Genomic DNA, 15,925 nt, shown 5'->3' with positions numbered 1-15,925 from the left:
CTAAATCTATGAAACTATGAAACAAAAGATTTCTGCTCTGGCAAACATGTACTTTTTGGGGGTCAGAAATTTATATGCATATTGTTGGCTCCCCAAGAATCCCCAAGATGACATATGCGAGTAGCCAGATAAGCAACTGTACTTAAGCCTGCCTCCAGAGAATGATTTTGTCTTCAGTCTCTCAAGTACATGGGAGGCAGTGGTCCCTCAGTCAGAGAGGCTGAGTAAAGCAAGCTGGAAGGAGGCTCTAACAGAGATCAGAGACAAACAGCTTTTTAACCTGTTGAAGCTAGCTAGGGACTGCAGCCTTGGATTTAAGGTATAGGGTAAGAACAGGTTATTGTTCTGATATTTTCTTTTGTTTGTTCATTCTTATATCTCTATTTAAATCTCAACGCTTCAGTAACAGCAAAAGCAACATAGACATACCCTGGGTTGTGGAAGGCGTTTGTGAAATGACATCAAACATCTAAAGTTAAAAGTCAGTTTGCTTCCTTCTGTCTTACAGAATCTCCACCAAGAACTTGAAACAAAATTTCATGAAGACTTGTTTGACTGGGACCAAGTACGAAACAATGATGCAGCAGGACTGCTAAAGATGTTTATAAGAGAACTCCCAAGTCCTCTCTTCACCGTAGAATACCTGCCTGCCTTCATTATGTTAGTGGAAAGTAAGTAGGAAAAGAATGAAAGAAAAGGAAGAAAAAAAGCTAAAGGACAGGAAAGAGACTGTTTGTATGACCTCAAAGATTTGGTTTTCTATATTTCCTTCTCATATTGCCCATTTTGTGACCACCTCTCCAAAGAGAAGGGATTATCTTTATGATCTCTGGACCCTGCCAAGTCAGAGTTAGATAAAACGCCTAAAATAGTATTATAGTTTGCCTTTTAGTTTTCCCAGATGGTCCAATTCGAGTATAGGCCCAAGAGGCAGAAACAAATACAGTGATCTAAAACTTAGGATATTTTGGCGACAGGCCAGGAAATAAATGCCATGTGAGCTGAGCAGCACATGGGATTCTTGTCCTCTATTCCAGGAAAGCATCTTGTTACCTGAAAAAGAAATCCTTGCACTATTTTCTGATATAAAATTTCACCCCTAAAGATTACCTTCTCATGTAGTATTTATGATCCAACAGTAGCTGCAGATGAAACCGAAGACATATGCCATCAATTCCCAAACAACAGTGTCTACTGCAGCAGCAGCAGAGAAGGGGTTGACTCTTTGCTTGAGGTACACTGCTAGCATAGATCAAAGTAACATCACCACAACCAGTGATCCTGGCTACAACTTCTATTTTCAGGAAACTTTCCATAGAAAGAATTTCCTACCTCTGCAGATTCTTCCACTTTAGTAATTTCCCAATGGTTTTATTCTATTGCATTTATAAAATCAAACCATATTTTGTTTTGCTGTCAATATTGCTCTCTAACCTGACGAGAAAGCGGAACCAGTCTCCTTCTCTCTGTGGATCCATTGGAGATTTTGATCTGGGCACTGGAACTACTACTATACTCATTTTAATATAGTAAAGTCTCTGTAAGGCATTCAATGCTGCCACCATCTCCAAATCTACCTGCTAGCATTGCTTTCAGCACTAACCTAAAAATCGTTATGACTTTACAGATATTGATTATTTATTCTCAGGAATCTCCAAGATCAAATTACAGTTACAAGCTTTACATCTGTTGATCTTGTTGCTGCCTGATGCCAGCAGGGACACAGCCAAGGTAGGTGCTCTGTTTCATAATACCTGCCATCTGTATTTTTTCTTTTTAAATGAGAGTCAGTATTTGTTTTAGACAAGAAGTGATCCTGAAATTATTTGTGCCTGTTTCTTATCATCTGTCTGAAGAGATGCATCATTTCTCTGAGTACAGCATGTTACACTATTTAATAGGAATGATATCTGGATATTATTCACAAATGATTTTTAAAGGGATTTCACTATTGGGTGTTCACCACATGGCTTGCAAAATGTGATCTTCCAACAAATTTGTGTATTGGCACAATGTTCTTTTTGGCTCTCCAGAATCACTAATCTTAATTTGTGTTATGTAGTTATTGATTTCCAATTTTAGTTAATGTTACCACATTTGTCTGCATTTTAGAGGCTTTGATTTTCTTTCATTTGTATTGCTTCTAATTGTGTATTCCCGATTTAATATATAGTTGTAGAACAGCATGGCTGGCTGAGGGGGAGAATGGTCTTGGGTTACTACTAGCTCTGCTCTGTCTCTAAGGGGACACTTCACATCCCTGCCCAGCTCCTTTCCCCTCAACAAAATAATACTGACCTCTGCTGTAAAATATAAAGTAATACACAAGTATTATTAACAATGGCTTTTGACCAAATTCTGTACCCATGGGCAGTGTTATATACAGTACTCTACAAAAGAAGCGTGCTAATCATTCCTGAATTATTAAGACACCCCGAGTAAACTGAAGATCCTTGCACAAAAGTGCAACACACTTTTTTTGACTCTGCCAAAAATGGTTTCAGGATTCAAGTGTTTCTGCCCATCTTATCATCTTGGGACTGTCAGCAGAAGTGTCCGGGCTCATCTTGCCTGTGCGGCTGCTGTATAAAGAGAGAGCTAACCAATAAGATAATTAGCACCTTAACGATATATACCTTACAGATCAAAACGTTGAATGGTGTATTCAAGTTACAGTTCACGGCTGTATTCAAGTACTAAGGTATTTCACTGTGCTGAGTATGAGAGAGACTGCTTTTCCTAGGCCTTTCTGCAGTTCCTGAAGAAGGTGGTTGCTAATGAAGGGAAAAACAAAATGAACTTATGGAATGTTTCCATGATCGTTGCACCAAACCTCTTCATCTGCAAAGGCAAACGGGCAAACCAAGAAGAGATGCAAGCAGCAGCCACCACAGCACACATAGTCAGACTTTTAATTAGGTACCAGGACATCTTGTGGACAGTGAGTAATGATGACTGCAATATATATGTTATGGTTTCCATATGGAGATGTATTTTTCTGGGCATCCTGACTGATTGATACCATACAAGGCAACTATATAAACACAAGGGTTACTGTGTCAGACTCTCTGGCCTCCCTTTCTGCTGACCTCCAAAATGTTGTACTCTGGGCTGCAGAGTGACCAAGCTTCCATAACAGCAGTACAAGGTGCTGCCAGTCAGACTGTCCTACAACTGGGCAGTCAGGACGCTGTCCCAGGAAGAAGGGGATGTAATACTGGATCCATTTAGGCCAAAGGAGAGTGTAGAGCACAGGGCTCCTTTCCAGGTGAGTGCCAGTGGGTTGTTACACAACAGGTGTGAAACCACCATTACGGCACCCTGCATCCTGAATAAGTGGGGGTATGAAAGGTTGAATGTCATTGTACTTTATGCTTCCAAGTGGAAGTTACCCAGTAGCTTAACTGTCAATTTTGGCACTTATACATACTCTGCAATCCTACTGCATGTGCAGTATAGATGCATAAGCATCCAAGAGAGGGGAGGGCCTTCCCCTATTTTATCCCAACATGCAGCCCACAGGTCACATAGGGATGGGGGTGGCATGGGGTGGGATCTCAGCATGGCAGCGGAGGGGGAGGAGACAAACTGAGGCAGCACAGGGCCTGAATGGGATGTGCAGGACCAGCTCAGGTAGCATGGGGATGAAGCAGTGTGAGGCCCAAACCAAATGCAATGGGGCCCAATCTGGCCATGAAGGCCTGGGCCAAGGCAGCACAGGGCCCAATTTTTTGTGCAGGTCCAGGCTGAGGTAGTGTGGAGCCCAATCCTGCATGTTGACCCCATGAGGGCTCCAACCTGCAGACCAGCCCCACGCCAGTTATCCAGCCCTCTGGGCTGAAACGTTGAGCATCATGGCCTAGTGGATCAGGCATCACCAGGAAATAGAAGACCAAGGTTCTAGGCCACCCCTCACGCAAAGTGGGGTTTTAACCTGTATCTCTCTGGCTCCCTTACTGTCCTGGGTGGTAAAGGATTTAGTACTGGATCTGCTCAGGCTGGGGAGAACACAGGGATCCACTCAGGCTGGAGGAAGGTATAGAACAGTGCTCTAAGTATGTGGCTACAGATCGGGCATTATTTATTTCTTCCTCTTAAAGTTGAATCTTGGCCCTTTGCAGTTAATAGTCACTGGAGAGGTGTGAAAAACTTTCTGCCTCACTGGGAACAAGGGTCCAGGCTAAAACACTTCCATATCAGTACCCATCTCTCTGAGTCATATAGGCTCTGGCTTGTTCCCTTGCTCCTGGTCCTACCCTCCTCCCTATTTTGGCTGCTCCTTCTTACTGCACTTGGAGGAGGATCACAAACTGCATGTAAGTGCCAGAAATAAAAGGTACATTGGCTGAGTAACTGCCATAAGTACACATAAAGTGAAATGGGAGTCTGCCCCTAATATTCAATCCTGAGTCAGTTGCCTACGGCCTGGCTTACATGTTACATGCATTATACAATTACCTGGTTAACTGCACAATTAATTTAGACTGGCAAATTAACAATGGCACCTTTAAAAAGGTCTGACTAGCTATAAAATTATTGCCAGAAAATGTGTAATAACTTTATAGCTAGTTTCTATCCAGCTTTAATTTGAGGTTGGGAACTTCATCAGCTGATCAGAGCTCCCAGCTGTGGGCACCCATGTGCATCCCTGGGTCTGGAAGCTCCCAGCTGAAGCTGTCTTCCAGCTGTGGGAACACATGCTTACAGAGCTGGGAGCCCATCAGTTGGCAGGGCTCCCAGCTGCAGGGAAGAACAATGCACCCTGCGCCTGGGAGACTGCAGCTGCTACAATCTCACAGCCACAGGGACGCACCATGCACCCCATGGCTGAGATTGCAGCAGCTGGTCTCCCAGTCACCTGGTGTACCTCCACAGCTGGAAGATCACAGCAGCTGCAGTTTCCCAGCTGCAGAAGTGCATGGGGAGCCCCTGTGGCTGGGAGCCCCATCAGCTGAAGGGGCTCCCAGCCATGGGAACTTGCTTTTGCTGATGCAGGGGCCCAGCAAGAACGGGTGCTGGGATCTGATTTGAGATCTCAAAAGCCCACTTCCTGCCATGCATTGTGTGAATTGCGTATTAGTTCCATCACGCCTTCACCTGCATGTGTAGAGGGGCCCTAAATGCTGAAGAGCTGTAGCAGATCAAGTCACCTTTGTGCCTTCAGTTTTTTGTTAGCTAGCTATAGGCCACCATGTGTCCTGCCCACTCATTATGTAGAAGCTCTGCATCATTCTTAAATGGCACTAGCACTCTCCATTACTTACATATGAACCTGGATGCCTAACCCTGAAAATTTAGATAGCCTTCCTAGGGCTCCTGTTGCTCTGGGTATTGCTGTGCTTTAGCAAAAATGCCTACAAGGTTGAACTAGATCTGGCCTACTCTCTCTGTGCACCTCAGTTATCTGTCTGTAAAATGAGGATAACAGCACTTTTTTACCTCTCAGGTGCCATTAAAGTCTGTGAGCTGCTCACATACCATGATAATGGGAACCATAAAAGTCCCAAAAAGAGATGAAAAAAACCCCATTATGGCAACTAACACCCTGCATGCCTACAAGTGCCAGCTTTAGGAGAGCTCATATATTTAACGAGCTTGAAAACTGAACTACCATCTCACCCTTAAAAGTGGTAGAGTGATATAACAGAAAGTTGCCTAGTCTTTATGACTTATGGGATAAACACACGGTTTCAATTTCCAGTGCTTTTAATTTGGCACTAAAGTCACTTTTATAGGAAAGGGGTTTTTAGCTCCTTTGTGTGTGTTCAACCTTGTTTTCCTTCTCCTAGGTCCCATCCTTTCTGATTTCTCAGGTAAGAAAGATGAATGAGGCTGCAATGAACAACAGCAAGAAGCAGCTGATGTTTGACAAGGGAGTGAGAAAGCTTCTAAGGAGGAAGACCATTGAGCGAGACAGGCCTGAAAGATCAGAGGTGCATTCTGATGTATCATGTTTAAATGGCGTCCTCACACTCCTTCCTGTCTCCTTCTCTCTTAAACGCCTCTGAGTGGAGAAAAATATTCGTTCAAATTTTTTTAAAAAACAACTCCCTCAGCCTTGTTAAATCCTTCCTCAAAACTACCTCTATTCTACTAACAAATTGCTTCCCATTTAGACTGGCTGGGCAAGTTGCAAGCCTCTGTTAAAACTCTTCATTTTGCTTCCTCATGCTCTCACCCACTCCTTTCTATCTATCTGACTGTTTTCTCCTTCTGTTGCATCTCATATAACATACAGCCTGTGAGCAATCCAGGCAGGGTCTCCTTTTTATTTGTATATATAGTATCTTGCACATCAAGATGCTTTCTCTCTACCTACTACTGTGATAAAAATAAATGCCACTAGTAATATGTTCCTTAGATGTTTAGGAGGCAAGTAAGATTCACTAGAGAAGGAAGCTGTGTTAGATTAGATGTTAGAATTGTAAGTTTTATAGCTATAGGAAAACATTTCCCATGAGTCTGTAATCTCACAGCAGCTTGCTTTGCCATGCAGAAGAAATTTATCTGAGAGCAATCTTGGAAGATGTAATCCCCAGAGCTAATATATTGCTACAACACAACACAGAGGCTCTGAACTTGATTAATGTGGTGGGGAAGTACTAGGTGGTGTGGTGTCAACCATCTCCTCTTCCTCATTTTAGTTAACTCAGCAAACACCCATGTGTTTGAGAATTACAGTCACCCTTCAAACAGAACTGAATCTTCTGAGGAGATTCAGCAAAGTCCTAGAACTGCAGTAGATTAAATGGTGGTTAAAATAAATAAGCCTCATCCAGCCCTGGATTGGGTTGCCACATCCCATGGGTCATGGTTCCATTGCTTTGTGTTGAGCCACTGAGCAAAGCAGGCATATTCACCTGGCACAGCAAACTGCATCATGTGCTGCTCCTGTCGTAAGCTACAAGGCCTGCAGCTCTTTGGACCTGCTCCCTAGCTGTTTATATGGGGAATGGAGAATTGCTTTTCTCTATGGGCCTTTGTACAGACAGAAAATGAGAAGCTTCCCCAGGCCTTTACATCTGTCATAGGGTTGAAGAACCAGAGAGGAGAATAGCATTGTAGGATATGGGAAGCAGAGATAGTGGACTTGAAAGAAGAATGGTGGTATGCAAAGAATAGTTGGCCTTTATCCACTGAGATATTTGAAGAGTCCATTTACCAGCAGCGATACATATACATTGCAAATAGATATGTGTGCTTGTGTGCATATTTGTCTGAAATGTTGATGTAAACTACTGCGATTTAAAATTATATTTGTACAATAAGAGGCAGGACAGAAAAAGTTGAGCCTGGGAATTTAAAAAAATGACAAGTTTGAGCTTTCTGAAATGTATTGTTTAGCAGATGGCAGTCAGATTTATACCTCACCAGGGGCTAACACACTCTCTGGAATATGAAAGGTAAATTGGAGGTGAATGATGTTTCAATAAGTGAGTAAAATTTCCAAGTATGTAGCATAAATGCCAGGTTTCAGATGTTTAAAATTATGCAGCTCTAGTTGTGGGATAGGAGCTAGAGGATCTATTGTACATTACACAGGGTGCACAGGGTACTCTACTCAGGGTGATATTAACTGGAATTAACTGGATTAGCCTTGGAATACAGGCCTTCCTAATTGATTTATCCTCTTAGAAATCACAGAAGAATGAGTAAACTTCTATAACCGGTAGTCTGAACTTTGTATGGGGATTTGTACAAAATTAATGGAAACCATATACGATGTTCATATTTTACTGTACATAAACTTGGATGTACTTGGGCTTATGGAGGGGGCGCAGGAGAAACCTCAGTCTCCTTGCCTGTGGCTGATTTCTTCTTCAAAAAGAGAGACAGGATATGTTGTAGTATTTAGCAGAGATTTCAAACAAGCCTGTCTGTGGTCAGTGCACTCAGAAATAACCTATGGGAACATGTTGCCATCTGGACTTGGAACATTTCTCCTTCAGTTCAAATTCAGGGTTTGTAGTATATGCTCAGGCTTGCCAGGAAGTTTTATTCATTGTGTTTTATCTTGTTCAATCGTGTTTGTTATATGATCACAAATATGTGAAATACCCGACTTGTAAACCATAGCTTAATCATTCTAATAATTCACCTGAACCACTGATTTTTTTTTTTTTTTTTTCACAAACAATCTTGAAAGACTTTGTAGAACTGCTTCTGAGATGACCTACAGCATGATATATACTTATACTTACTGTCTTGAATTTTGTCTTTAGGGAATTGTCACTTTGCCACCATGTCTGCAGTCAGACATACCTGAGGGAGTGATAAGAGTTTATGCTCCACTTCATTCAAAAGTTTCTATGGCAATTCAACTGAACAGTCAAACCAAAGCCAAAGATATTCTGGCTCGATTTCACTGTGAAAACAGGTGAGTAAAAGCAGGAGGTCATCAGTACATTTCTTCCTTCCTGAATAATATTTTCAAAATCATAAAACCTTGATCATCCATTTTTCAGAGGCGCATATTATAAGAACATTTTAATAACCCCAAAACAGTAATTTACAGTAACACTGGTCAGTAAAAAATGCCTAACATTGATTTCTGGTCTTCATGTTCTTAATAATTGGTAACTTTGGAGAATCAATCTCTCTTCTGTGCTGAAAAATATGTATTTCTAAACTTCCTGCAGATAGAAGCCTGAAAGATTGTCTTAAATCTATAAAAGCTAATGTTGTTATTGTTGTAAATGAATGCCAATATATTTTTATGCAAAAGGAAGTCAGCAAGCCATATTTTGAAAATCCTTTTGTAAAGTCCTTTAGTGTAATTTAATAATTTGTTTTTTAAAGTAAATTGTAAGTAGAGTGTATAATCAAACCATTATGTACAAAATGTAAGTGCTTAAATTCAGTACAAATATATAGAGAATTCCTTGTTTGTTTATAGTAGAATCATCTTTTTAATGCATGCAGTCATAGTAAATATATGAAAGATTAAATCTCAAACTCTTCTCTATTATAGCTGTGGATCATCAGAAAACATGAAAGGGCAGAGCCAAAGTTTATATGAAATTGGAGGAAATATAGGTAAGCTTTATTTTTAAAATTCTGTTGTTACTATATTTACTCAAATACAAGACTAGATTCCTTTCGCCTGGCAATTGGCATGGGGAAAAAGCCCCTCATCTAATAAATGTATACAGGAAAACCTCACTAAATACACTGCCATTAAACTGTGCAAGCAATGGAAACTGACTATGAAGTTGATTAAATGTAGCCAACACTCAGCATGACTATAAAACAAGTGGACTATATTAGGCAAACAGGCTGATAGGAACCTTTTTTTCACCCTTTAAAACAACAACAACAAACCGTACGGGTGTTCCCGGTGCAGGGAACTGGCACCAGGCCTGGAAGTAATGAAATACTAGGCTGGTACCAGGAAGACTAGAGTCAGCCCTAATGGTCTCTTCTGAATGCCAAAAATGTTGCTACATTTGATCTTAACCACACAGACCAAGATAGATTAGTACAGTCCATCTACGTAACATAGATGCTAGTGCGTATTAAGTACAGTCCCCTTCACTGCCAACTCTTTTTCAAGTCATGGTGAGATACTACATTGCATACATTTTGATGATGACTTCACTCCTATAGGTGAGCTGTGCCTTTCTTTCCCATTTCCAACAATTCTCATTTCTTCATCAGCCTTAAATGTCTGGCAAACATCACCAAACAGAGCTCTAAACAGTTTACCCAGAATCTCTGTTGCCCTCTCTCTCAGGCTGGTGTATATGATTAGTGTGGCCACACCCTTCATGAGGTGGATCTGCACATACATTTTTGGAGTATCCCAGGACTCATAACAAGAACATCCAGTTCCAGGTATAAGTGGAAGCTAGCACCTGGATCCTCTCTGCAGGGTTATCTGGAATACATACACATAGTGAGCCACACTGAACTGTGGAGTCACCATGACTTGAAATACTGTTGACTTGGGTAGGGCTCAGCTGAATGAACTATGTGGTAAATTAAAAGCATTTGGCTTTAGATTCATGTCATACGTAGTTTGTACTATATATTAGTAGATATAAATGTACTGCTCAAAAGTATGTTTATGGAGTATCTATGCTACAACTAGTAGCAGTTTCAAAAAAAGGTAACCTGCATCAATTCTGGATGAATTAAGTGTATGGGTACTATATGCCAATTGCTACAGCTATGTTTAATGTCAAGATTATTATTTTCAAATTTGCTGATCACTCCCATGTGCCCAGGGAGAGCAGGGTCAGGCAGTAAGAAGGGGGAAGGGGCTTCCAAGAGAAAAAGATGGGGGGGGAGTAGAAAGCAAAGGTACTACTGATGCCCAAGCTATATTTTCTCTGCTGTAGTAGTAGAAGGGAGACAAATTTAAGGAAAACCTCCAATAATTTGATTAGTGCCTGGAAAATTATAACAAATTTGTACGTTTTCCATATACGGAATCTAATTATTGGGGAGCTTATCTTATAATCAGGGTCATCTTCTATTTGAGTAAATACAGTAAGTCCCTGAATCTCTTGAATTAATTCTATTTGTTGGTATCTTTACAAAGAAGGGTCTTCTATACTACAATCCTTTTACAGGATAAAGGGGTTTCTGAGTCAGAGGGGGTGCATCTATATGTGCGCCTTACTGCAGAGTACATTAATTAGCTTCACAGTAAAGTATCACCATCTACAGGTCTGCCAGTAGTAGGTCAGAGTAAACTAATGAACTCTGCTGTAAGATTGTATTGTCGGTACTATACTACAGTGGAGTAACTTACTGAGTTGAAATACATGTGTAAATGCTGACTGCAGGCATAAATTGCACCTGGTCAGCCCAGTCAGCTTTGCGGCTGGCTCCACCCTGGTGCAAATTGCTGCTATCCTGGGCATACATGTCAATCCTGTGCTCAGGACCATTGGAGCCAGTTACTCTGACTGGAACTACTCTGGAGATTATTGCATTGCATTAATTGCATGTGTTGATGCACTGAGCCTGCTGAAGTCAGTGGAAAGAATTCAACTAACTTCATTCGACGTTGGAGACAGCTATGGCCATGCTGTAGTGCATGGAGCATGCTATAGTAACCTGATGCATGCCTGTCCAAGCTTGTGTTCCTGCCAGACTCATCCAAGCTTTTATATTTTTTCTCATTCTCATGTCCATTGCTTCTCTCTCACCTGCGTTAAAGAACCATTCTTCTCCTTTCTTGTAAGCAAATTCCCTGCCTGCATTTAACAGTTTAGAACAGATTTCTCCAGTGAGGTATTTCAGTGATAACCTCCTCAGGTACAGAAATGCAGAGGCTGAGTTACATGTTTGCACTGAAGTGCCCATGCCTCATTGAAACTAAGGTTCTTGGGATAGACTTCTTCCATGTCTTAAACAGTGAAACTTTTACATTAATAATAATAATAGTGCATCATTGTGCATGTTCTTAATCAAAAGACAGATGTGTTCATTGTTGATCCATAAAACAAGAAATAATATATAAACAAAGGCATAAGGTTTAAGTCATAAACTGATAGTTAGGCAAAGATGCTCACAATAGCACTTAATATAGTCATTGTTTATAGTGAAACCATAACATTTAGATGAAATGCAAGTCTCATGTCAGGGTTCTTATGGATTGGAATTTGGACTCATAAATCCCAACTTCCTTAACATGCAATTTGCAGACAGGCCAAAGGCATTTTTGAAAATTCAGATCTATACCATTTATACTGGCATACCCCCAAAAATAGATGAAAAATTGCTTATAATTTTTGTTTCAGGTCAGCACTGTTTGGATCCAGATGCATATATGTTAGATGTGTATCGTGCAAATCCTCAAGCAGAATGGGTGATAAAACCAAAGACAAGCTGAAGCTTGCAATGACAAAGAACAATGATTTGGAAAAGGCCAAAGGGATGGCAGTAATACCTTCTATCTCAAGACCTTGCCACATGAAACCAAAGCACTAATTACTATCCTTCCTAACATGCTTCACAAGTGATCTATTCCATAAACTAAATATGACATGAGAACAGTTACTCCAGTGAATGGAAAGCTATACAATGTCATGCAGTGGTTATACTTTTATATGGATTATACTGTGCCAGTTGTTCACTGGATGTGAAGGAGGAAGGACAGCGGTACTTAGAAAACAACCTGTGGAATATAATAGTTTTCATTTAACTTGATCGTGAAAATACACATTTCTAGAGATAGTCTAGAATGCAGAGAACACTACCAACTACAAGATAATGCAGAGTAATCACAGTGGTCTATAAAAAAAGGAGAAACTTGGACTTGGTCTTGAACTTGGACTAGGGGAGCTGGAGCAACAGCAGTGCCAAAATGTGGGTGAAATCAGTCCCTTCTGTGAAAAGTAAAACTATTCATAAGTAAAATGTACACTATTCCTATATTTATGCATCTGACTCACTCCTCATTTGTGGCTGATATTGAGGAGAAAGAACTACTGTGTAAAAACAAATGTACTGTTCATGTATGTTGTACTGTAAATATGACTGTCAACTTTCTGATATTCCATGCTATGTCTCTTTCTATTTCTGACCACGTATTTGTAGCATCACTGCTTCAAACTAGGAACAATTCCTTTTCCTTCCTTCCCCATATGCATACACACAAGTGACAGGAGATGGAAGGCAGATGCTTGGCAGTAAAATGAATGACTTGGATCCTTCATATTCTTCCCACCCTCCTTTTCACTTAATAATTTTGGGTTTAAAATATTTCCTGCATAATATCTTAATATATGTGACAAACATTGTAATGGTGCCAGTTTACAGACAACTTCCTTTAAAAGCTGTAGGTTCTCAAGCGCTTAAGCTATTTGCTTTTCCTTTATCTGTTTTAATTTAATATGTTTTTGAACTATTCAGCAGTGGGGAGGGGGAGGGGACTTTGTCCAGACCTATGTAACAGCAAGTGTTAAGGTTTCCCTCATCACAGATGTGGAGGATGACACATTTCTGATGAGAGATGGGATTTAATATTATTTAACATTTAAATAGTCTAAAGGCCACAAGCCAGTTGAGCCCTATTATGATCCCTGTCATGAATTGCACAGAATCTAAGAGATGAGATTTAACAGGTAGACCAGACAAATACATGGTGTTGGGAACACGAAGTAATAAATATAGTATGTTATCTCCAATTCTTAGCCAGCCAATAGCTGTGATCACCTCTCCATCTGAACAGCTGTTATACGAGTCTCTACTTTACTATATGCATAGATGTGTAGGCTCACACATTTACTAATTTGAGAACCACTTGTACTCTAGAAACACAAGGGTGCAGAATTGGAAATTGTAAATCTTTCAAATGTAATTGAGGGAGGCTTCTGACATTGGAATATTTACTACATACTCAGTTCATTGGGAATAATCATGTTGATGGTTTTTCCTCAGGATTTGGGTGCAGACAGATAGAGATAAAAAATCCTTTATTTGTGAGATATCAACAGGCAACTATTCTGAACTGTGTCCTAGACGTGAATGTAAAGTCCTTTAGTGGGTGGTAAAGCCCAGAATGATCTTATGCATCAGGGTGATAATATTTATATGTTTAAAGCCATGAAATTTGGATTAGTAAATATTGTGCCTTAAAAGACGCCCATGCAATTTCACTGTATTTAGTACGAAAAGCCAGTTCTTGGGAAAAAAAAGATGTCCCTTGATAACGTGAGCTATAAAGGGCAGAATCTGGCTTATTTTCTTTAAAAACAATGGTAGGATACATTTTAGAAACAATATTTAGTAACTAACAAACACAGTGCAGTTTTAATTTTTTTTTATATGCAGTACTGGAATACAATACTAACATCTAGTTACAATGATTTCAACACTGTTGCATTTAGGTTTGTTTTGTTTTAAACAAACCTTGTTATCACAAGTATTAATTTAAGCGTATTAGAAAGATTTAATCCAGTGGCTTGTTCCCAGGACTAAAAGACAGGAGTCCACCTGGGTTCTGTTCCTGTCTTACATAGGCTCTTTCTGTGCTTGTGGACAAATAAGGCAAGCCTTTCTTCCTCTATTTTCTTATCTGTAAGATCTGGCTAATATTCCTTTTATGAATATCATAAGAATTAGAGGTAAATTCTAATCTCAGATATATGTATACAACTCCCAGTCAGCCTGGCAGGCAGAGTAAACACCTATCTTGCAGGGGTATATGATCCATATAGGGATTTTATCTGGAAAGTGTTTTGAGTATGACCAGCATTATGTGAATGCTAAGTATTATTGTATTTATTACTTCTAAAGATTTTTATGATTTTCCAGAAAACCTGCACATGCATCTATCTGTTAAGTAACTTAACATTTGCATAAACCAAGTATTTTCAAACTTCTCCTACTTCCCCACACGCCTAAACATGTGGCATTATAACTGCATTAGAAATAGATCAGAGTACCTGTGAGCTCATATAATAACTTACTGTGTATGTTTTGGACACTTAAATGAGGATTTCACCAGAAATTGTTCTTAAAATAAATCTCACTATATGTTGTTCAGGAAAAGAAACTGCTTAAAATATCCTGGACTCTTACCACTTTCCAACAGAACAAAGAAAAGGCATATTTAAATTAAGGAAATCCATCCTGGGGTATCTACATTACTGTTCTTTTAAAAGAAGTTGTCTGTAATTTGAATAACACGCAAGTAGAAGCAAATGGAATAGATTACAGAAAAAAGTGCTAGCATAAGGCCAAATTTCCACTGACCCTGAAATGAAATAATAAATTTCCTATTGGCAAGTATCTGACCAAAATTTTCAAACTTAAGATACTTACTTGAAGCCTCCAAGTCTGAAAATATAGGCCTACATTTCTTGATTTCTGCTTCCATAAGCAGCAGTTGCAATCAAAGTTTTTAAAAATGTATTGTGTTCAGTAACAAAATTGCGTAGTGAAATATTAATGAGGAAGTGATAGAGTTTAGGAAGAAAACCTTATCCTGGAAGGTCCTGGTATGCAACTAGTGTTTACATACGCCAGGGTTCTGTGAAATGATCATTTTGTACATCAACGCATATCTTTAGAACATATTGTAAGAAGTAGATATTGTGAACATACTGGAATGGTTCATTTAACTCCTTTTCATATTGCTAATGTCTTTATAATGTATATACAAGGTAAACTACCTCAGTCTGCATTTGCCAGGGACAAAAATCATTTTGCTTAAAAGCTTTATATTCCATAGCTTCTCTATTAGTAGCCCTATTGTTCAACCTTTCATGTTACTGGGTAAAGTGTCTCATTCCAGCGGGCAAGATCTGGAAACTAGCCAAAGCTTTAGAAATCAAAAGGCAGATTTCATATTACGAAAGAAATCTCATACAAGACATATTACCTTAGCCATTGCTCTTTCTTTTTTCTATAAATGCTCAAAACCACCGGGTGTGTATCCTGTGTGGTTCAGTGTTGCAGGGGAAACATATTAGCTTTTCAAATTTTAACTATTTTCAGATGTTTCTCATTAGTTTTCCATGATGTGTCACTACCATAAAAAATAATACGATGCCACTAGCTGAAGCAAAATGTTTGTATAAGTCCTTTACCCCTCCTCCTCATAATGTTTAGTGTTTTGTTACAATAAGTCTACCCTCAATATAGTAATAGTGTTTGTAAAGTGAAATGTATACACTATTTTATCCAGGTCAAAAATAAAATATATATAAAACTAAATTTCTTTTATAAACTCTCAAGTCATGCTCTTCTCTGAAAAATCTTTGACAGAATTTTTGGAAATGAATCAATAGTTTTATTTTTAAAAACAGCTTGGTCGTGAAGGCTTTCGGGCAATTACAGGGTCAAGTCTAGTACAACAATAAAGAACCCAGTTCTGCAACCATTGTTCTGGTGGAGCTGTACCTTGTTCCATGAGCTGAAACACGCTGACTGGGTGAAATGCAATACACAAACGGCTTATCACAGGGCA

General features: G+C 39.5%; 1 protein-coding gene across 3 annotated transcripts in view; it reads left to right on the top strand.

The window, feature by feature from the left end:
• The window catches only part of ARHGAP28 (Rho GTPase activating protein 28), a 135,726-nt gene extending 120,048 nt beyond the window's left edge, over positions 1–15,678 (top strand). For all 3 annotated transcript variants that reach the window (XM_019525637.1, XM_019525644.1, XM_019525649.1), the window contains 7 exons: positions 509–671; positions 1,649–1,731; positions 2,744–2,941; positions 5,790–5,933; positions 8,223–8,377; positions 8,972–9,036; positions 11,751–15,678. In XM_019525637.1, the coding sequence (XP_019381182.1) occupies positions 509–671; positions 1,649–1,731; positions 2,744–2,941; positions 5,790–5,933; positions 8,223–8,377; positions 8,972–9,036; positions 11,751–11,842 (900 nt within the window). In that variant the 3' untranslated portion in view covers positions 11,843–15,678. The remainder of the gene's footprint in view (positions 1–508; positions 672–1,648; positions 1,732–2,743; positions 2,942–5,789; positions 5,934–8,222; positions 8,378–8,971; positions 9,037–11,750) is intronic.
• The last annotated feature ends 247 nt before the right edge of the window (positions 15,679–15,925 follow it).

The sequence above is a fragment of the Gavialis gangeticus genome, unplaced genomic scaffold (assembly GCF_001723915.1).
Source record: "Gavialis gangeticus isolate Ggan-Ray unplaced genomic scaffold, GavGan_comp1, whole genome shotgun sequence".
Taxonomy (NCBI): domain Eukaryota; kingdom Metazoa; phylum Chordata; order Crocodylia; family Gavialidae; genus Gavialis; species Gavialis gangeticus.
Note: the sequence above shows the minus strand (reverse complement) of the source record. Positions and strands in the feature narration are given on the sequence as shown.